Source organism: Sturnira hondurensis, unplaced genomic scaffold (assembly GCF_014824575.4).
Source record: "Sturnira hondurensis isolate 20B ecotype Veracruz unplaced genomic scaffold, ASM1482457v3 Scaffold0006213, whole genome shotgun sequence".
NCBI classification, from domain to species: Eukaryota; Metazoa; Chordata; class Mammalia; order Chiroptera; family Phyllostomidae; genus Sturnira; species Sturnira hondurensis.
The window spans coordinates 2488775-2510170 of record NW_028078844.1 but is presented as its reverse complement, the minus strand read 5'-3'; the positions used below and the strand labels follow the sequence as shown (position 1 = coordinate 2510170).

General features: G+C 37.5%; 1 protein-coding gene and 1 non-coding gene across 6 annotated transcripts in view; one reads left to right on the top strand and one right to left on the bottom strand.

Moving 5' to 3' along the window:
* The window catches only part of ATM (ATM serine/threonine kinase), a 175671-nt gene that overhangs the window by 91437 nt on the left and 62838 nt on the right, over nucleotides 1-21396 (top strand). For all 5 annotated transcript variants that reach the window (XM_037047706.1, XM_037047705.1, XM_037047708.1 and 2 more), the window contains 3 exons: nucleotides 15978-16073; nucleotides 18585-18756; nucleotides 20483-20624. In XM_037047706.1, coding sequence (XP_036903601.1) covers nucleotides 15978-16073; nucleotides 18585-18756; nucleotides 20483-20624 — 410 coding nt within the window. The remainder of the gene's footprint in view (nucleotides 1-15977; nucleotides 16074-18584; nucleotides 18757-20482; nucleotides 20625-21396) is intronic.
* Nucleotides 4533-4658, bottom strand: LOC118988285 (small nucleolar RNA SNORA28). Its single transcript, XR_005066741.1, has one exon. It is a non-coding gene; the product is annotated as a small nucleolar RNA SNORA28 (small nucleolar RNA).

Genomic DNA, 21396 nt, shown 5'->3' with positions numbered 1-21396 from the left:
ATTTCCTATACTGTACTTTACATCCAGTTTGTACTTCTTGATCCCCTCCCCTCCTCACCTATACGCCCACACCCATCTGGCACCATCAAAATGCTCTCTGCATCCATGATTCTGTCTGTGTTCTTCTTGTTTGCTTAGTTTGTTTTTTAGATTCAAATGTTGATATGTATGTATTTATTGCCATTTTATTCATAGTTATCTTCTTTTTCTGAAATAAGTGTCTCTAATATTTCATATAATGATTTTGTGATGATGAACTCCTTTAGTTTTTTCTTGTCTGGGGAGATTTTTATCTGCCCTTCGATTCAAAATGATAGCTTTGCTGGGTAGAACAATCTCGACTGTAGGTAGGTCTCTGCTTTTCGTAACTTTGAGTATTTCTTGCCAATGCCTTTTAGCCTGCAAAAGTGTCTTTTCAGAAACCAGCTGACAGTCTTATGGGAACTCCTCTGTAGGTAACTAACTTCTTTTCTTGCATTGCTTTTAAAATTTGTCTTCATCTTTAACCTTTGGCATTTTAATTGTGATGTGTCTTGGCATGGGCGTCTTTGCAGTCATCTTTTTCTTTGGACTCATGGTTTCTGGACTTGTGTGTCTATTTCTTTCATCAAATTAGGGTAGCATTCTTTCATTATTTTTACAAACCAATTTGCAATTTCCTGTTCTTTCTTTTCTCCTTATGGCACCCCTAAGATACTAATGTTGGAATGGTTGAAGTTGCTCATAGGCTGCTTACACTATCCTTGCTTTTTTGTATTTCTTTTTTCTTCTTGTACTTCTGACTGATGGTTTTTGTTTTTTGTTTTTTAATATATTTTATTGGTTATGCTATTGCAGTTGTCCCATTTTCTCACTTCACTCCCCTCCTCCCCGTATACCCTCTCCCACCCACATTCCTCGCCTGTAGGTCATGTCCATGTGTCATACAAGTTCTTTAGCTTCTACATTTCCCATACTATTCTTGCCCTCCCCCTGTCTATTTTATACCTACCACATATGCTATTTATTCTCTGTACTCCTTCTCCCACTCCCCTGTTGCTAACCCTCTGTGTGATCCCCATTTCTGTGGTTCTCTTCCTGTTCTAGTTTTTTGCTTAGTTTGTTTTTGTTTTAGGTGTGGTTGTTCATAATTGTGAATTTGCTGTCGTTTTACTATACAAATTTTTTATCTTTTATTTAGATCAGTCCCTTTAACATTTCATATAATAATGGCTTGGTGATGATGAACTCTTTTAACTTGACCTTATCTGGGAAGCACTTTATCTGCCCTTCCATTCTAAATGAAAGCTTTGCTGGATAGAGCCATCTTGGATGTAGGTCCTTGCCTCTCATGACTTGGAATACTTCTTTCTAGGCCCTTCTTGCCTGTAAGGTGTCTTTTGAGAAATCCGCTGACACTCTGATGGGAATGCCTTTGTAGGTAACTGTCTCCTTTTGTCTTGCTGCTTCTAGGATTCTCTCCTTCATTTTAGTCTTGGCTAATGTAATTATGTTCCTTGGTGTGTTCCTCCTTGGGTCCAACTTCTTTGGGACTTTCTGAGCTTCCTGGACTTCCTGGAAATGTATTTCCTTTTCCAGATTGGGGAAGTTCTTCTTTATTATTTGTTCAGATGACTTTTCCACTTTTTGCTCTTCCTCTTCCCCCTCTGGTACCCCTATAATTCATATATTTGGACGTTTAAAGATGTCCTGGAGGTTCCTAAGCCTCTCCTCATTTCTTTTTTTTTTTTTTTTTTTTTTGAATTCTTGTTTCTTCATTCTTTTCTGTTTGGTTATTTCTTTCTTCCTTCTGGTCCACTCCCTTGATTTGAGTCCCAGTTTCCTTTCCCTCACTATTAGTTCCCTGTACATTTTTCTTTATTTCACTAAGCATAGCCTTCAGTTGTTCATTTAATTTGTGACCAAATTCAACCAGTTCTGTGAGCATCCTGATCACCGGTGGTTTGAACTGTGCATCTGATAGGCTGGCTGTCTCTTCATCACTTAAAAGTATTGGCTCTGGGGCTTTGATTTGTTCTCCCATTTGAGCCATAATTTTTTGGTCACTTTGCACCTATTACATATGCAACAGAGGCGAAGGGGCAGAGCCTTAGTTGTTCACCAGGGTGGAGCAACCCAGTTGCTGGGTTGTGATGCTGTATGCAGGGGCGGGGTCAGAGAGGGAACAATGGTGCTTGCTCTACTCTCTTGAATTTCAGTCCCTTCTGCCACTTCCCACAAGCAAATTGGGCCCTTCTGGTGCTGATTCCCAGGTGGGTGGGCTTGTGTACATTCTAGGACCCTGTGGGTCTCTCCAACAGACTCTCCTGTGAGGCTGGGAATATCCCCACGCACCTCAACCCCCACAGGTACTTTCAGTTTGTGTTTTGAGGCTTTATTTCCTGGTGCTGGAGCCCTGGGTTGTGGGGTCTGTCTCACCCCCCAGTTTCACCTGGTTTGTCTGTGCTCGAATGTGGGACCACCTGGTCCGCCAGCTACCTTGTGCCCTGTGCCCCTCCACAGTCAACTGCCTGGCTGCGTCTGTCCGCTGCTACCCCTCGCCGGGGTCTGCCAGCCACCGCTTATTTTGCCACTATCCCTCCCCTCCCGGCTGCCCTACTCCACCCCTCCTACAGATCTGGATGAACGTGTGTATTTTAACTCCTTGGTTGTCGGACTTCCATATAGTTCAATTTTCTGTCAGTACTGTTTGGTTTTTTTGTTGTTGTTGTTTCTAAATTTTTGTTGTCCTTATTTTGGTTGTGTGAGGGGGCACAGTGTGTCTACCTACGCCTCCATCTTGGCCAGAAGTCCATTTTTTGTTTTCTTATGTTCTAGTTCATTGATACGATTCTTGTATTAATACATTCTACTTTTGTATCCATGTAAACTGTTCTTCATTTCAATTGGTGTATGCTTTATTTCTGACTGGATTTTGTTTTATGCTGTTGAGGTCCTCACTAAATACTTTGAACATCCTTATAAGCAATGTTTTGAAGTCTGTGTCTAATAGATTGGTTACCTCCCTTCTGTTTAGTTCTTTTTCTGGAATTTTGATCTGTTCCATCATTTGGACCATGCTTCTTCATCTCCTCATTTTGGCATCCTGCCTGTGTTGGATGGAGTAGAGTTTCAGGTGGTCTGGAGGGCGGTACATACCATGTTAGCCAGCTTGATGGGGTCTCAGGTATGGCACCTGTCTGTAGGCTCTGGTTTTGTGGGGGAAGGGTTCAGAAAAGGGACAGTGGCCTCTGCCCCACTTTCTGTCCAGAAGAAAGCTGTATCCCAGCTCTCACCTTGATATTAGACACTTCAGTACCTCCCTGTATGCCGCTGGTGCCTTTCAAGCTGCTACCGCAGTGCTGAAGCTCAAAGGGAATAAGTCCATTTGTGGGTTCTTTAAGGGGAACTGCTTGGGACTCCACAAGTTTCTTCCATTGATTCAGTCACCACTGGTTTTTGCAACCAGAAATTATGGGGAGTTAGTTTCCTGGCATGTGAACCCTGGGCTGTGGGGGTTGATGTGAGGCTGGGACTCCTCACTCCTAAGATATTTCTCCTGAATTTTTATCCACCACATGTGGATTTGGGACCAGCCCGTTCTACATGTCTGTCCCTTCTACCAGTCTTGATGGATGTGGCTTCTTTAAACCTGTAGTTGTCATACTTCCATTCAACTTGATTTCTGATGTTTCTGAGTGATAGTTGTTCTGTTTCAGTTGTAATTTTGATGTGGTTGTGTAAGGAGACGAGCTAGGTTCATCTCCCTTTTTTTTGCATGTATTTTTTCCCATTACTATTTAGTCCCCTTATACTCGCATGACCCCAGCAGTCACAACACTGTTGTTCATGTCCATTAGTTCTTTTGCTTTATGCATAGTCCCTCCACCTCCTAAGCCCCCGCCCCACTAGCTGTCATTAATTTTCGTCTGTGAGTTTGTCTGTGTTTTGCTTGTTAGTTCGGTTTGTTCATTAAATTCTATGTATGAGTGGAATCATGTGGGTTTTTTCTTCCTCTGACTGGCTTATTTTACTTAGCATAATGTCTCCAGGTCTATCCATACTGTTGCAAAGGGTAAAATTTTCTTCTTTTTAACACCTGGGTAGAATTCCAGTATGTAAACATCCCATAGTTGTTTTATCCACTAATCTAGTCTCCAGGTCTATCCATACTGTTGCAAAGGGTAAAATTTTCTTCTTTTTAATACCTGGGTAGAATTCCAGAATGTAAACATCCCATAGTTGTTTTATCCACTAATCCAGAAATGGACATTTGATCAGCTTCCATGTCTTGGCGATTGTAAATAACGCTATAATGAACATGGAGGTGTTTGTTCTTTCAAGTTAGTGTTCTGGGGTCCTTTGGATATATTCCCAGAGGTAGGATAGCTGGGTCAAAAGGCAGATCCTTTGTTTAATTTTTTAAGGTATCTCCATACTGCTTTCCATAGTCGCTTCACTAGTCTGCATTCCCACCAACAGTGAAGAAGTGTTCCCCTTTCTCCACATCCATACTAGCACTTGTTTATTGATTGATTGATTGATTGATTGATTTACGCTAAGTCTGTATAAAGGTTTGTTTCATGGAAGAGAGAGCACTGGAATACATTAGACTCCGTTGCTATAGCAAGCTCAAATTGTGTCAGATGGTTTTAATCATTTGCCACAGAGTGTTGCTTGCAATGTTTGTTTATTAATGATGGCCATCTGACAAGTGTGAGATGGTATCTCATTGTGGTTTCAATTTGCATTTCTGTGATGATTTAGTGATATTGAGCATCTTATCATATGTCTATTGACTATTCGTATGGTTATTTGCTTTTTTGGTGATGAGGTTTGTAAGAACTTAATAAATTTTGGATATTAACCCTTTATGAGATGTATCAGGGAAATATGTTCTTCCATTCTGTGGGTTGTCTTTTTTGCATTACAAAACTTTTTAGTTTGACGTAGTCCCATTTGTTTACTGTTTCTGTTGTTTCCCCTGCCTGAAGACATACATCTGATTTTAAAAAATTCTGTGTACAGTGTTGGAGATTTTGCTGCCTATGTTTTCTTCTAAGATCTTTATAATATCCCATATAACACTTGAGTCTGTCTTTAGCCCATAATATGTGCCTGCTTCCTCTGTTGAATATTAATTGACTGTAAAGGCATAGGCTTATTTCTGGGCTCTCTGTTCTATTGATGTATATGTTTGTTTTTATGCCACTCCAAGGCTGTTTTGATTACTACGGTCTTGTAGTATAGTTTGATATTAAGTAGCATGATTCCAACTTTGTTGTTCTTTCTCAGGATCACTGTTGATACATGGGTCTTTTTGTGGTTCTATATAAGTTTTTGAAAGATTTGCTTTAGTTTTGTGAAATACGAAATTGGAATCTTGATAGAAATTGCATTGAATCTATAGATAGCTTGGGTAGTATGGACATTTTAATGCTGTTAATTTTTCCACTCCATGAACATGGTATGTGCTTCTACTTGTTTGTGTACTCTTCAGTTTCTTTCTTCAGTGTCTTATAATTTTCCATGTACAGGCCTTTTATATTCTTGCTTAGGTTTATTCCTAGGTATTCTTTTTCACACAGTTGTGAATGGGTATGTTTTCTTAATTTCCCTTTCTGTTCTATTATTTGCATATAAAATGCAACTTTTTCTGCATATTAATTTTGCATCCTGCTGCTTTTCTAATTCATTTTTCAGTTTAGTAGTTTATTGATGGACTCTTTGGGGTTCTCTATGTACAATATCTTGTCACCTGCAAATAAAGACAGTTTTACTTCTTCCTTTCCAATTTGGATGCCTTTTATTTCTTCTTGTCTGATTGGTGTGGCTAGGACTTCTAGTACTCTGTTGAATAAGAGAAGTGAAAGCGGATGTCCTTGTCTTGTTCCCAGTCTTAAGGGAAATGCTGTTGCTTTTGCCCATTCAATATGATGCTGGCAGTGGGTTTTGTCATATATGGCCTTTATTATGTTTAGGTATGTTTCCTCTATTCTCACTTTGCTGAAAGTTTTTATCATTGATTGGTGCTGGATTTTATCAAAAGCTTTTTGTGCATCTGTCGATATGATCATGTGGTTTTTATCCTTCCTTTTGTTTATGTGGTGAATTAAATTTATTGATTTGCAAATAATGTACCACCTTTGCATTCCCTGAATAAATCCCAGTTGATCATGGTATATGATTTTTTTTAACACATTGCTACATTTGGTTTGCTAATATTTTGGTGAGGATTTTAGCATCTATGTTCTTCAGTGATATTGGCATATAATTTTTTGTCTTTTCAAAACCATATATAATTTATCTGGTTTTGGAAGTGGGGTAATGCTAGCCTTATTAAATGAGTTTGGGGGCCTTCCCTCTTGAATTTTATGAAATAGTTTGAGAAGGAGAGGTGTTAGTTGCTGGAATGTTTGGTAAAAATCACCTGCGAAGCCACCCAGTTTAGGATTTTTATTTGTTGGGAGTTTTTTGATTGCTTCTTCAATTTCATTAGGTGTAATCTGTCTGTTCAGGTTCTCTGATTCTTCCTGATTTATTTTTAGAAGATTGTAGGTTTCTAGGGATTTATACATTTCATCTAGGTTGTCCAGTTTCTTGGCATATAAGTGTACATAATATTTTCTTAACAGTCTTTTGTATTTCTTTGATGTCAATTGTTATTTCTCCTCTTTCATTTCTGATTTTATTTATTTGGATCCTTTTCTTTTTATCCTGAAGAATTTCATTAAAGGTTTGTCAATCTAGTTTATCTTTTCAAAGAACCAGTTCTTGGATTCATTGATTCTTTTGTATAATATTTTTTAGACTCTATTTCTTTTATTTCTGCTCTAATGTTTAGTATTTCCTTCCCTCTACTCACTTTGGGCTTTATTTGTTGTTCTTTTTCAAGTTCCTTTAATTTGAAGTTAGATTGTTTATTTGAGCTTCTTCTTGTTTTTGAGATAGTCCTGTAATGCTCTGAATTTCCCTCTTAGGGTTGCTTTTGATTTCTTCCTTGCTCTTGTTGTTGAACCATTCATTGTTTCATAACATGTTATTTAGCTTCCATGTCTTTGCATATTTTCAGTGTTCTTCTTGTGGTTGATTTCTAGTTTCACAGCATCGTTGTCAGAGAAGATGCTTGGTATGATTTCAGTCTCCTTAAATTTACTGAGACTTGTTTTGTGTCCTAACATGTGGTATATGCTAGAAAATGTTCCATGTACACTTGAGAAGTATGTATATTCTGCTGCTTTGGGGTGAAATGCTCTGAAGATATCAATTAAATCCATTTTATCTAGTGTGTTCTTTACACCTGCTATCTCATTGTTGGATTTTCTGCCTGGTAGATCTATCCATTGAAATCAATGGTGTGTTAAAATCTCCAGCTAGGACTGTATTTCTCACAGTCTCTTCCTTTATGTCCATGAAGATTTGCTTCACATATTTATATGCTCATGTATTGGGTGCATAAATGTTTACTAGGGTTATATCCTCTTGTTAAATTGTTCCTTTTATCATTAAATAGTGTCCTTCTTTTCTTTGTCTCTCACTAAAGCCTTATTTAAAGTCTGTTTTGTCAGATGTAAGTACTGCTACCTCAGCTTTTTTTTTAAATTTTCCATTTGCATGAAATACCTTTTACCAACTCTTTTAGTCTCTATGTATCTTTTGATCTGAAATGGATCGCTTGGAGGCAGCTTATATATGAGTCTTTTTTTTCTAATACACGCAGCTACCTTCTGTCATTTGGTCAGAGCATTGAAGCCATTTGCATTTAAGGTGATTATTGATATGTTCATATTTAGTGCCATTTTATTGTTTGACTGGTTTCCTCCATTTTTTTCTCTCATTTTCTTCTCATTCTTAAAGTCAGCGCTTTAACATTTGTTGCAGTACTGGTTTAGCATTAACAAACTCCTTTAACTTTCTCTTGTCTGGGACAATCCTTATTTCTCTTTCAATTTCAAATGATAGCCTTGCTGGGTTAAGTAGCTTTGGTTGTACGTCCTTGCTTTTCTTAGCCTCAATATTTCACGCCACTCCCTTCTGGACTGAAATATTTGTTGAGTAATCAGATGCCAGTTTAATTGGTGCTCCCTTGTAGGTAACTTCCTGCTTTTCTCTTGCAGCTTTTAGGATTCTCTCCTTGTCTTTAAACCTTGTCGTTTTAATTATGATGGACACTTGGTATAGGCATCATTGGGTCCACCTTGTTTGGGACTCTCTGAATTTCCTGAACTTGTGATTTTTTTCCTTTACCAAATTAGGGACATTTTGGTTGTTATATTTCTTCATGTAGGTTCTCGATCCCTTGTTCACTCTGTTCTTCTGGTAATCCCATGATGTGGGTGTTGGTGTGCTTAATGTTATCCAAAATGTTTCTTAAGCTCTCCTCAATTTTAAAATTCTTTTTTCCTTTTGTTGCTCAGCCTGGGTGCTTTTTCCTACCTTGCCTTCCAAAACTTTGATTTTATCCTGTGCTTCATCTATACTACTGTTTATTCTACCTGCACGTGTTATTTATGTCAGATGTTGCATTCTGTTTCTTGTGGTTTCTATATCTTTTTTCATGCTGTTGTGTTTCTTATAGTCATTACTCTAAACTGCCTGATGAATAGCTTGCCTCCATTTCATCTAGTTCTTCTGGAGAATTCACTTGTTCTTTCATTTGGAGGTTGTTTCTTTATCTTCCCATTTTGGCTGGTTCTTTGTATTTTCTACTTTAGTTGTTAAACTGATCAGTTTTTGATTGAATCAACCTATACTCAGCAGCTGGGCTTATACAGCACAGGGTAGGACAGAGTAATTCCTGCAGTCTGTGGTATTGCTTCCCTCAGGCTAATGCCACTTGGTAAGGAGTGCTCTGCCTGAGAGAGATGGCTCCTGCAATGTGGGGAGTGACAACACAGGGATCCTAGTGGCTGTTCCTTCACTTTTCTCCCCAGAGCCACCAACCTCAGATTTTCCTCAAATGTATCTAGTCCACTCTGCCCTCCCTTTGCTGGAGGCCAAGGCAAGTGGCTGCAAATGAAATTTTGTGCATTGGCCCTTTAAGACACTCTCTGCATCTCCTGCCATCTCTCCCTGTCACACAGAAATCCTGCTGCTTTCATAGCTGGATGTTATCTGGGTTCCTTTCTGGCTCTGGTGCTGTAGGCTGGGAAGCCCATTTTGGGGTTTAGGCCCCACACTTCTCAGGGGGAACCCCTTGCCACTGAAATATCCCTCTGGCACATCAGCTGCTGCCTATGGAAGCTCAGCTAGCCCTCTTGCATCTCCTCTGCACGCCCTACCAGTCACACTGTGGTGAACAACAGTTCTTCCATCTGTCTGCTGTTATAAGGCTTCACTCCCCATGCCACTGTCTTGACTGGAAGTCGGGGTACTAATTTTAATGATGGGTGTTATTTCTATTTATTCTTTTTCAAAAGAATCTTTTATAATTTTTGTTGTTGATTTAACCACAATGGACTAAGACTCTCATCATTTAGTTCAGACTCTCATCTTTTCCCATCTAACCACAAAAGAGCTTATGGAGGAGTAACAATACCTGAATTACAAGGCCACTGTAATCAAAACAGCCTGGTACTGGCATAAAAACAGACACATGGACCAGTGGAACAGAACAGAGAGCCAATAAATAAACCTAAGTCTCTACGGTCAATTTATATTTGACAAAGGGGGCAGCAACATAAAATGAAGTAAAGATAGCCTCTTCAACAAATGGTGTTGGAAGAACTGGACAGCTACGTGCAAAAAAATGCAGCTACAGCTTGAGCACCAACTGATATGTCCCCTAGAGCGAGGGACATAAAGGAAAGAAGAAACAAATGGGATCTCATCAAAATTAAAAGCTTCTGCATGGCTAAGGAAACAGTATTAAAATAAAAAGAAAACTAACCATATAGGAAAACATAGTTGCCAGTGATACCTTAGAAAAGGGTTTAACCTCCAAAATATACAAAGAACTTACATGACTCCACTCTAAGAAGGCAAGCAACCTAATTGAAAAATGGGCAAAGGACTTGAACAGACATTTCTCCAAGGAGGACATACAGAGGATTCAGAGACATATGAAAAGATGCTCAATATCGCCAGCTATCAGAGAGATGCAAATTAAAACCACAATGAGATACCACTTTACACTGGTCAGAATGGCCATCATAAACAAAGAAACAAACAAATGCTGGAGAGGTTGTGGGGGAAAGGGGACCCTAGTTCACTGTTGGTGGGGTTGCAGACTGGTACAACCACTATGGAAAACAGTATGGAATTTTCTAAGAAAACTAAAAATGGACCTGCCTTTTGACCCAGCAATTCCACTGCTAGGATTATATCCTAAGAACCCTGAAACACCAATCCAAAAGAACCTATGCACCCCAATGTTCATAGCGCACAATTTACAATAGCTAAGTGCTGGAAACAACCTAGGTGCCCATCAACAAATGAATGGGTCCAAAAACCGTGGTGCATTTACACAATGGAATTCTGTGCAGCAGAAAGAAAGAAGGAGCTCCTACCCTTTGCAACAGCATGGATGGAATAGGAAAGCTTTATGCTGAGTGAAATAAGCCAGGTGATAAAAGATAAATACCACATGATCTCACCTTTAACAGGAACCTAAACAAAATAAACAAGCAAGCAAAATATAACCAAAGACACTGAAATAGAGAACAGGGGGATATTGTCCAGAGGGGAGAGGGGAGGGAATTTCAGGGGGAAAGGGGAAGGGTTTATAGGAACAAGTATAAAGGACACATGGACAAAAACTAGGGAGGGGATGGAAATGGGAGGAACTGAGGAGGGCTGGGTGGGTGGGCTGGGATGGGATGGGAGTAAAAGATAGAAAACTGTACTTGAACAACAATTTTAAGAAATAAAAAAAATAAAGGTTGATTTCTTCATCATATTAGCACATTTCAAGTTCTCAGTAGTAACATGTAGCTAAGTAGCTGTCATTGGACAGTGCAGATTACAGAATATTTCTATCATCGCAGAAAATTCTATTCAACAATGCTAGTCTAGACTGAATACTAGAGCTTAAAACCAAGCATGCTCCCTAGAGTTCTACCTTAATATTGAATGATTTTTGTGTTTCTGTTGTAATTTTGCTGAGGTATTAACTTTTCTGTACAACTTATAACATTTTTCACTCTTTGTTTGCCAGATGTTCTGATCTCTTTTACATGGATTTATTTCATAGGGAAGTTCAAATACTGTTATTTCATTTTATTTTTTAACATTTTATTAAATTTAATGGGGTGACATTGGTTAATAAAATTGGGTATGTTTCAGGTGTACACTTCTATGACACATCATCTATACATTGCATGGTATGCCCACAACCCAAAGTCAGATCTTCTGTCACTATAACTTAACCCCTCTACCCTTCTCTGCACCCCCAACACCTTTTTCTTCTGGTAACTACAGTGCTATTTGTCTGTGTCTATGAGTTTTTGTTTGTCTTGTTTGTTCATATGTTGCTTTCCATTTTATATCCCACATACGAGTGAAATCATGTGGTTCTTTACTTTTTCTTACTTCTGTCACTGGCATGATATTCTTAAGGTCCATCCATAGCAGCATTTCATCTTTTCTTATACCAGAGTTATATTCTATTATGTATCTGTACCACATCTTTATCCAGTCCTCTATTGAGGGACACTCTGGTTGTTTCCATGTCTTAGTCACTGTAACAGTGATGCAGTGAACATACATGTGCATGTATGCTCAAGAATAAATGTTTTCAAATTATTTGGGTAGAAGAGGGGCTGCTGGGTCATAAGGTAATTCTCCTATTCATTTTTTGAGAAACCTCTATACTGTTTCCCATAGTTGCCATACCAGTTTACATTCCCATGAACAGTGAATGACGGTTCCTTTTTCTCCACAGCCTCTCTAATAATTGTTATTACTTGTCTTGTTGATAGTAGCCATTCTAACATGTGTGAGATGGTATCTCATTGTAGTTTTGATTGGCATTTCTCTTAATACCTACTGAGGTTGAGCATCTTTTCATGTATCTCTTGATCATTTGTATGTCTTTTTGGCAGAAGTGTCTGTTTAATTGAATTGTTTGTTTTTTTGTTGAGTTGGAATAGTTCTTTACATTAATAGTTCTTTACAGTTATTGTTTGCTGCTGTCTTTGCCCATTTGGTTGGTTACCTTTTTGTTTTGTTGATGGCTCTTTTGCTCTGTGGAAGCTTTTAGTTTGATATAATCCTATTCATTTATTTTTTTTCTTGTACTTCCCTTGCCTTTGGAATAAAATTCTTAAGATCTTGTAAGACTAAGGTTGATAGCTTTGGTTCCTATGGGGTTTTTTTTCTGTACTTTGTTGTTCCAGGTCTTAGATTTAGGTATTTGATTCATTTTGAGTTAATTTGTATGTATGGCAAAAAACAGTAATGTGGTTTCCTTCTTTTGCATGTGGCTTTCTAATTTTCCCAGCCCCATTTATTGAAGAGGCTTTCTTTTCTCCATTGTATGTTTTTGGCTCCTTTGTCGAAAATTATTTGCCCATATGTGTGGGTTTATTTTTGGGCTCTCAGTTATGTTCCATTGGTCTCTGTTTGTTTTTGTGCCAGTGCAATGCTGTTTTGATTATTGTTGCTTTGTATGATAGTATAATTTGAGGTCAGGGAGTGTGACACCACCATCTTTGTTCTTTTTTCTCATGATTGTATTAGCTTTTTAGGGTCTTTTTTGGATCCCTCCGAATCTGGTAATTTTTTTGTTCTATTTCTTTAAAAAATGCTTTTGGGATTTTGATAGGGATTGCATGAAACCTGTATATTGCTTTGGTTAATATGGCCTTTGTGACTATGTTTATTCTTCTAGTTCATGAACATGGAATATCTTTCAATTTTTTGTGTGTCTCCTTTAGTCTCTCTTGATGCCTTATAGTTTTTTAGGGTATGAGTCCTTCACATCCTTTGTTAAGTTTATTCCTAGGCATTTTATTCTTTGTATTGCAATTAGAAAGGGGGTGGGTTTTTTCTCAGGGGGGTGGGGTTCTGAAATTTTGCTGATAGTATATGCAAATGCAATGAAATTTTTTCCCCAGCAAATCTAATGAAGGTTCAGTGGGGCATACATTTAGGAAGATGCTCCAAATTTGGCCCTGAAGCTTCCTCCTGAGGGAGGGTAATTCTCAGCTGCCCACTGTATCTTGGGTAAAAACCTAGGTGTCTGTGCAGACTGCATTAAGCAGACAGCCAGCCTATCAGAGACAAGACAGAGCCCCTCAGGCTCACTCTAAGCGGCCTGGGGGCTTGCCAGTGAGCTGGTGGCACTGGGTCTTGCTGACAGAGCTTGTTGGTGAAATCCTGGGCCTGTCAGAGATGTTTCCTCTTGATTCCCTTGGAACTGTGTGCAGCATGAATGCAGATGCCCTGAGAGAGGAGATCTACTGGTATAGCAGGGGCCCCGTGGACTTCCTGGGGAAGGCTTTGGCTGGCTTCTCCATAGATGCCACGCCCTCCTCAGACTCAGCCCAGCCCCTTGCTCAGGTGGGGCAGTCCAGGTTGCTGATGGTGATCACAGGACTGTGCAGTTGGGTTGGTTGCCCTTAGCTGACTCAATTTTGCTGTCACCAGCCAGACCAGTTCACCTTATTCAGTACCTTTTCTCTCTTCTGGCTTCTACAAGTGTTCCTGGTGGCCCTCCTCCCAGAGCTTCTTCCACTCCTACTTGAACCACTGCTTGATTTCCTTCTTCACTGCCCTCTTCCACTTCACCTTGCGCTGTGGAAGGTTGTCGGATTCTTGCACAACTTTTCCTTGTGGGAACTGAGCACAAGACATGGCCCTGTTATCACCATCTAGCTAACTCTTGTTGTCGCCCTTAACCAGGAGGCCTGCCTGGGTTCTCATTCACCCAAGACAGGGACTGCAATGGATTTTCATACGTTCATTTTATATCTTGCAACTTTATTGTATTGGTTTATTGTTTCTTATGTTTTTGTTGGAAATTTAGGGTTTTCTATATGAAGAATCATGTCATTTGGAAAAAGTGACAAGTATACTTTTTCATTCCCAATTTGGATGCCTTTTATTTCTTTCTCTTGCCTGATTGCCCTGGCTAGAATTTCCAGTAGTACTCTGTGAAATAATAGTGGTGAGAGTGGACATCTCTGTCTTATTCTTGAGCTTAGAAGAAAATCTCTTTTTCACCATTGAATATAATATTAGCTGAGGGTTTGTCACACATGGCCTTTATTATGTTGAGGTACTTTTCTCCTGTACCCATGTTATTAAGTGTTTTTAATAATCAATGAATGTTGTATCCTGTTAAGTGCTTTTTCTGCATCTATTGATATGATCATATAATTTTTCCCCTTATTTTTTTAATGTGGTGTACACATTGATTTATTTGCAGATGTTGAACCATTCTTGTGCCCCTGGAATAAACCTCACTTTATCAGTGATGTATTATCTTTTTAACATATTGTTGTATTTGATTTGTTGTTATTTTGTTTAGGATTTTTGCATCTGTATTCCTCACATGTACTTGTCCGTAGTTTTCTTTTGTGTGTGTTACCCTTACCAGGTTTTGGTAGTAGGGTTATGTTGGCCTCATAAAATATGTTAGGAAGTATTGACTCTTCTTCAGATTTTTGGAAGATGTTTCCAGTCATCTTTGAATGTTTGATAGAATCCAATAGTGAAGCCCTGTGGTCCTTGACTTTTAACTTTTGTGGAAGTTTTTGATGGTGGTTTCAATTTCCTCACTGCTGATTGGTCTGTTTAGATGTTCCATTTTATCATGATTCAGTCTAGGAAGGTTATATATTTTTTGGAACTTACCTATTTATTCTAGGTTATTGAATTTAGTGTCATGCAGTCTTGCATAATATTCGTTTATGATCCTGTGTATTCCTGTAGTGTCTGTGGTAACTTCTCTTTCATTTCTGATTTTGAATCTTTTTTCTTTCTTTCTTGCTAAGTGTAGACAGAGGTTTGTCAATTTTATTAGTCTCTTCAAAGAACCAGCTCTTTGTTGCATTATTTTTTAAAAGATTTTATTTATTTTATTTTTAGACAGGAGAAAGAGAGGGAGAGAAACATTAATGTGTGGTTGCATCTCATGCATCCCTTACTGGGGATCTGGCTTGCAACCTAGCTATGTTCCTTAACTGAGAATCGAACCAGCAACCCTTTGGTTCATAGGCTGGCACTCAGTCCACTGAGGAACACTAGCCAGGGCTCCTGCATTAATTTTTTGTATAGTTTTTTTGCTTTCTATTTCATTTAATTCTGCTCTAATTTCTTATTTTTATTTTTTATTCTTTCCATCCTCACTTGAGGATAGTCCTATTGATTAGAGAGAGAGAGAGTAGGGGGAGAAAGAGATAAAAACATTGATGTGAGGGAGAAATATCTACAGGTTACTGGGGATTGAACCCATAAGCTAGGTATTTGCCCTGATCTGGATTTGATTCCATAACCCTTTTGTGTACAGAATGACACTAACAAACTGAGACACCTGGACAGGGCTGCTTTAATTTTTACCATTTCCTTTCTTTTGCTGATTTTAGCTTCTTTTGTTCTTCTGTTTCTAGTTCTAAGATACACTGTTAGGCGTTTACGTGGGATTTTTCTTGTTTCATTTGATACAGGCTTGTCATGGTGTAAACTCCCCACTTTTTTTTTATTACCACTTTTGTTGCATCCCATGAGTTTTGTGTTGTCTTTCTTATTTGTTTTTATATATCTTTTCATCTCACTTTTTATTTATTTTTTTACCCAGTTGTTATTTAATAGCTTGTTTAATCTCCACATACTTGTGTTTTGTTCTACTGCCTTTTGCAGTTGACTTTTGATTTCAAAGCATTGTGGTCAGAGAGTATGCTTGGTATCACTTAATATTTTTGAAGTTCTCATGGTGTAAAACCTTTTCAGAAAACTTTACAAAAAGTTTTCTACACAGATAATTTTAATATGTAAGTATATTGTAAAGAAAAGTGTTGTCTCCATTATAGTTTAATTTTTTTCAAAACTGCTCCTAGATAACCCACAAGATGGCGTAGTGGTGAAGCTAGTTGTCAACTTGTTGCAGTTATCCAAGACGGCATTAAACCACACTGGTGAAAGAGAAGTTTTAGGTAAACTATTTGGCTGAATGACTATGAGCTATGAGGGGTTTTTTTGTTTGTTTCAGTGGTCATTTCATAATATTTTTAAAACTAGTAAAAGCTTGTCATTTGGAATATTGGGGAAATGTGAGATGCTAGCTCAGTAATATTTCTATTTGGTTCCAGTATCCCTAAGCTGCCCTCCTTTCATATTTTTCTTTCTTAGACATTTATACACACACACACACACACACACACACACACAATATGTATATTTAATATATATATCAAAAATTTACTTATTGATACATGTACACAACTGTCAATTTGAAAATGCCTTGTAAATAATTTAGGAAAGTGAGATACACCTATTTGTAGCAAAGTGTCAAATAAACTGACTTCTTATATGTATTATAAATGACCGGTATTTAATTTTTTTATATAAAAAATAAAAATGAGGGCTTGGACTCCTCAACTAAAGTCAAATATTAAAACTGTATTCAAGTTTTTTACTATCACCATTTGGGAGTAACCTAATGTAAGATAAAGAGCCAGTATCTTGCCAAGTGTACATGTTTAGGTGTGATGTTCACGGGAGGGAAAAAATGACTTTAAAATCAGGTTGAAGTTGTCATGACAACGTGCTTCAAATAAGATAGGTGGGAAGAATAAGAGCTGCTTCACAAATCTTTGGAGTCTTTTTTAACTTCTCATTGAGAGTCTGACATTTTGAGTAAATTTTTTTACTGAAATATATTTTATATCAGGTAAGTTTACAGATCATTAATTCATAACTTAAAGAATTTTTGCAAGCAGAACGTACCTGTGCATGTCACACCCAGACCAAGAAACAGAACCTGTGAGCACCTTAGAAGTTTTCTCTAACCAAGAAATTTACCCCATTGCCCTGGCTGGTGTAGCTTAGTAGATTGAGTGTGGCCTGCACACCAAAGAGTTGCTGGTTCGATTCCCAATCAGAGCATGTGCCTGGCTTGTGGGCCAGGTCCCCATTAGGGGGCACATGGGAGGCAGCCACACATTGATGTTTCTCTCCCACTCTTTCTACTTCCCTTCCCCTCTGTCTAAAAATAAATAAATAAAATCTTAAAAAAAAAAATTTACCCCTTTGTCCATAGTAGCACTTGGTTCTGGGGACAAACCGCATTTGCTACAAGAACCCTAAGTAGCTTTCCTGTGTAGACAAAATCTTTGTTCCCATGACTAAAATCATACTTAAGGATAGAAGATTAAAAGTTTTCTCCCTCAAATCAGAATTGAGAAAAGGTTGCCCAGTTTTAGGTAAACTATTTGGCTGAATGACTATGAGCTATGAGGGGTTTTTTTGTTTGACCATACTGCTATTCAACATTGTATCAGAAGTTTTAGCCAGAGCATTTGGACAAGAAAAGAGGAAAATTATTCAAATTGGAAAGGAGCTAGTACAATGATTTCTGTTTACTGTGTGTGTGTGTGTGTGTGTGTGTAAAAAATCCGACATACTCTACCAGAAAGCTACCATCATAGAGCAAATAAATGAATGTAGTAAGGTGCAGGATAGAAGATCACACAAAATTCAGTAGTGATTCTGTACATCAGCAGTGAACAGTCTAGAAAGGAAATTTTCTTTCATTTACAATTTAATTTTTAATAGCATCTAAGAATTAAATACTTGCAGATCTATTTAATCAAGAAGATAAAAGACTTGTACACATTTTGTTTGTTAGAAGTAAGTCACAAAGGAGAGTCCATACTAGAGAAGAATTAGCCTTCACCTTTTTAAAGGACTCTTAAACATTTGTGAACATATTTTAATAAATTCCAATAATACTAGGAAAGAGCATGAGGGATTCTTCTGGCATGCTAAAAATGTTCTTTCTTTGTCTGGGTAGTGATAACAGAGATGGGAAGAATATTAACATAATATTCTTAATATTAACACAAATATTATGTGTGTGTGCATGCGCACGTTTGTGTATGTGTTTTCGCTGAACTGGGTATTTAAGGTTTGTGGTCCTTATGTATATCATACTTAAACAATGTGTGAGTATTTATTTATCTTTAGAGGGAAAAGGAAAGGAGTGAGGGAGAGAAATATCAATGTATGGTTGCCTCTTATAAGTCCCTAGCTGGGAACTGGCCTGCAACCCAGGCATGTGCCCTGACTCGGAATTGAACTGCGATCCTTTGGTTTGCAGGCCCGCGCGCTCAGTCCACTGAGCTACGCCAGCCAGGGCAAAATGTGTGAGTTTTAAAGTCTGTTGATACTCTCATATTGTAGCTATGTTTAAATTTTCATTTTTAATACCTATATTCTGTTACTATTTAATCTAGTCCTTGAATATAATTTTATAGGGAAAATACTGCCCATATGGATAGTATGTAAAGGGAATAATACAGTATGTTGTAGCTTGTTTATTAAAAGTGTTTGAGAAACAACTCTTCAAGGATGACAAAATGGTTTTATATTTTGGAAATTAGGAAATTTCTGTCGTATGTATGCTCCCTTAGCTATAACTACTGAAATGTAATTTCTACATGTAGAGGCTGTTGGAAGCTGCTTGGGAGAAGTGGGTCCTGTAGATTTCTCTATGATAGCTATACAACATAGTAAAGATACATCCCATACCAAGGCCCTTGAGTTATTTGAAGCTAAAGAACTTCAGTGGACCCTCACACTGCTGACCTACCTGAATAATACACTGGTGGAGGATTGGTGAGTACTCAATGATTGTTTATTTCTGGTAACATTTACTTAGTGTGACATTCAAGGAGAATGATATTGCACATAAATGAATGTTTCCAGTACCTTTAAAGTTTTCTCTTTTAAGTTGCCATACTTTTCTTTCAGTCTCAAGTATTTTAATGAAAATAGTTATATTTTTATAGTGCATGAAATTACTGAAACCCTACTATGTACTAGACATTTGGTATAGTGATGAATATACTCAACAAGGTTCATGTGAGATTCCAGTGAAAGTAGACTAGACAAATAGATAATAAAAATATTGCCAGACAGTTTTACATAGAACATTAAGTATGGAAATTCAAAGTAGGATATTTGGGGCATTTGTCACAATCAAATGTTCCACTCTTCTCAGCTAGACTATTTTGATTCCTTTAAAATAAATTTAGAGCAGAAATTTTACAACTTAAAACTTAAGCTAATCAGGGTTATCTTTTACCCATTTATTCTTTGCTAAACAAAATTATAACAGCTATTACAACAGTTTCAGCTTGGTGGTTGTAAAAAATTGTGTTTGCTTTCTTTGCCCCCTTTTTTATTTATCTATCTTCTTTATTTATTTACTTACTTACTATATATTTGAGCACCTCATCACCTTTTTTCCGGTGTGGGTTCAAAGAATTTTTGCCCACAACTGAGCATCTATCCTTATAAGGTCAGTGGGTGTTTTGCATCTGTTTCCTTCCAAACCCTCCCTCCTTTTTCTTGGGTAATAAATGATTGGCAGTAATGTCTACCTGCCATGTTTTCATTGTTGATTTAATGGACATGTGTCTATTTGGTTGCCGTTACAATAAAAAGCCTGACTTTTTTTTTCACGTTTTATAATAAAAATTTTCAAATGAACAGCAAAAGTTGGAAGAATTTTATAATAATACCCATATACTTAACACCTATATTCTACCTGGGATGGAACCATGGTATGTTTTTAACTTACAGCAGGCAGGACTTACTGATTACTGGATATGAAGAAGTAGGGAAATAGGAGGAGAGGATGAATCCAAGTTTAGGATTTATGTTTGTGTGTGATAGTTTCTGAGCCTTTACTTGATAGCTCATCATCATTTACAGTCATCAGGCTTTTGGCCTTTTTTTGTCAAATATTATATTTCAATGCTCTTGTATTACAGCCCCCCCTTTCCTTTTTTTTTTTTCCAGAAGAGAAGGCCTTTCACTGTTTTATTAGTGGTTTTAGATGCCTCATGTCATGATCCTCGGAGTAGCTTCTGATCACAATAAGTGTGCACTTACTGTGTGTTTAAAATTGTTCTAGGTAATAATTCTATCCTCTGGAGTGAGATATCATTCTGCCTTACCCCTGATTATTTATATTTCTTGAAGAAAATATAATCAAAATATTACTTTCTTAGGTGAATTATTATTCTCTCATTCTTATTACTCATTTTAGTAGTGTTATTTTACTTATTTTTGTGAGTTCTTTTAATTTTCAGTAGTCATAAACTTTATTGAAGGAAATTGCTATTGATGAGTAAGTCAGGATTACTGAAAAATATTAAAAATCTTTTGATAATTTTGGCTGTGATGTAATAGAATTTTATTAATGTAAAATTTCCTCATAAATACATTTTCCTAATGATATACATTTTACATTTTAATTTCTCATTGGAGACTGTTTAATATTTATCAATAATAGTTGATATGCTTTATAGGGTTTTGGATTATATCTGTTTTTCAGTGTCAAAGTGAGATCAGCTGCTGTTACCTGTCTGAAAAACATTTTAGCCACGAAGACTGGTCATACTTTCTGGGAGATTTACAAGACGACAGCTGATCCCATGCTGATCTATTTACACCCTTTTAGAACATCAAGGAAAAAGGTCTCTCAAATAATAAATGTTTATTGAATATTTGCTATTCTAGAACAGGGCTTTGGTTATGGGATAGGAATATCAAGTTGCCTAAATAGTGTTATACTAACATTTAACCTTTTTAGGAAATAATTCCAACTGTACTTCCTGAATCCAAGGGATTTTTGTTTCTAATTATGATAGTGTGGAAAAGCTGAGAGACATAGGTAGCCTAGAGGAGTGATGATTGATTTGGGGAAAGGAGTTACTATCAGAATTTTTTCTCATGAGTAAGAAACCCTGACTCTGATCCCATAAAAGTTGTTGCTCTGGGGTATGGTTATTAGATATTGACATCAACAAGCAAGTATTTATTTTTACAGCAAGTTTAAATATTACAGCTTCCTTCCAGTGAAATATAAGATGAACTATAGATTTCTCCCTTTTTCCACATTGGTATCATAACAAGACTCCACTAAAAGTACTGTCTGAAGGATACCTCTTGCTTCTCCTTTAGTATAAACACTCCTGTTTATTTTTGAAGTATGTTTTATTGATTATGCTATTACAGTTGTCCGAATTTTTTTCTCCCCTTTACCCCCCCCACCACCCTGCACCCCCCACCCTCTCACATTTCCCCCCTACTCCCTTAGTTCATGTCCATGGATCGTACATTTAAGTTCTTTGGCTTCTCTATTTCCTATACTGTTCTTAACCTCCCCCTGTCTATTTTGTACCTACCATTTATGCTTCTTATTCCCTGTACCTTTTCTCCCATTCTCCCTCCTCCCTGCTAATAACC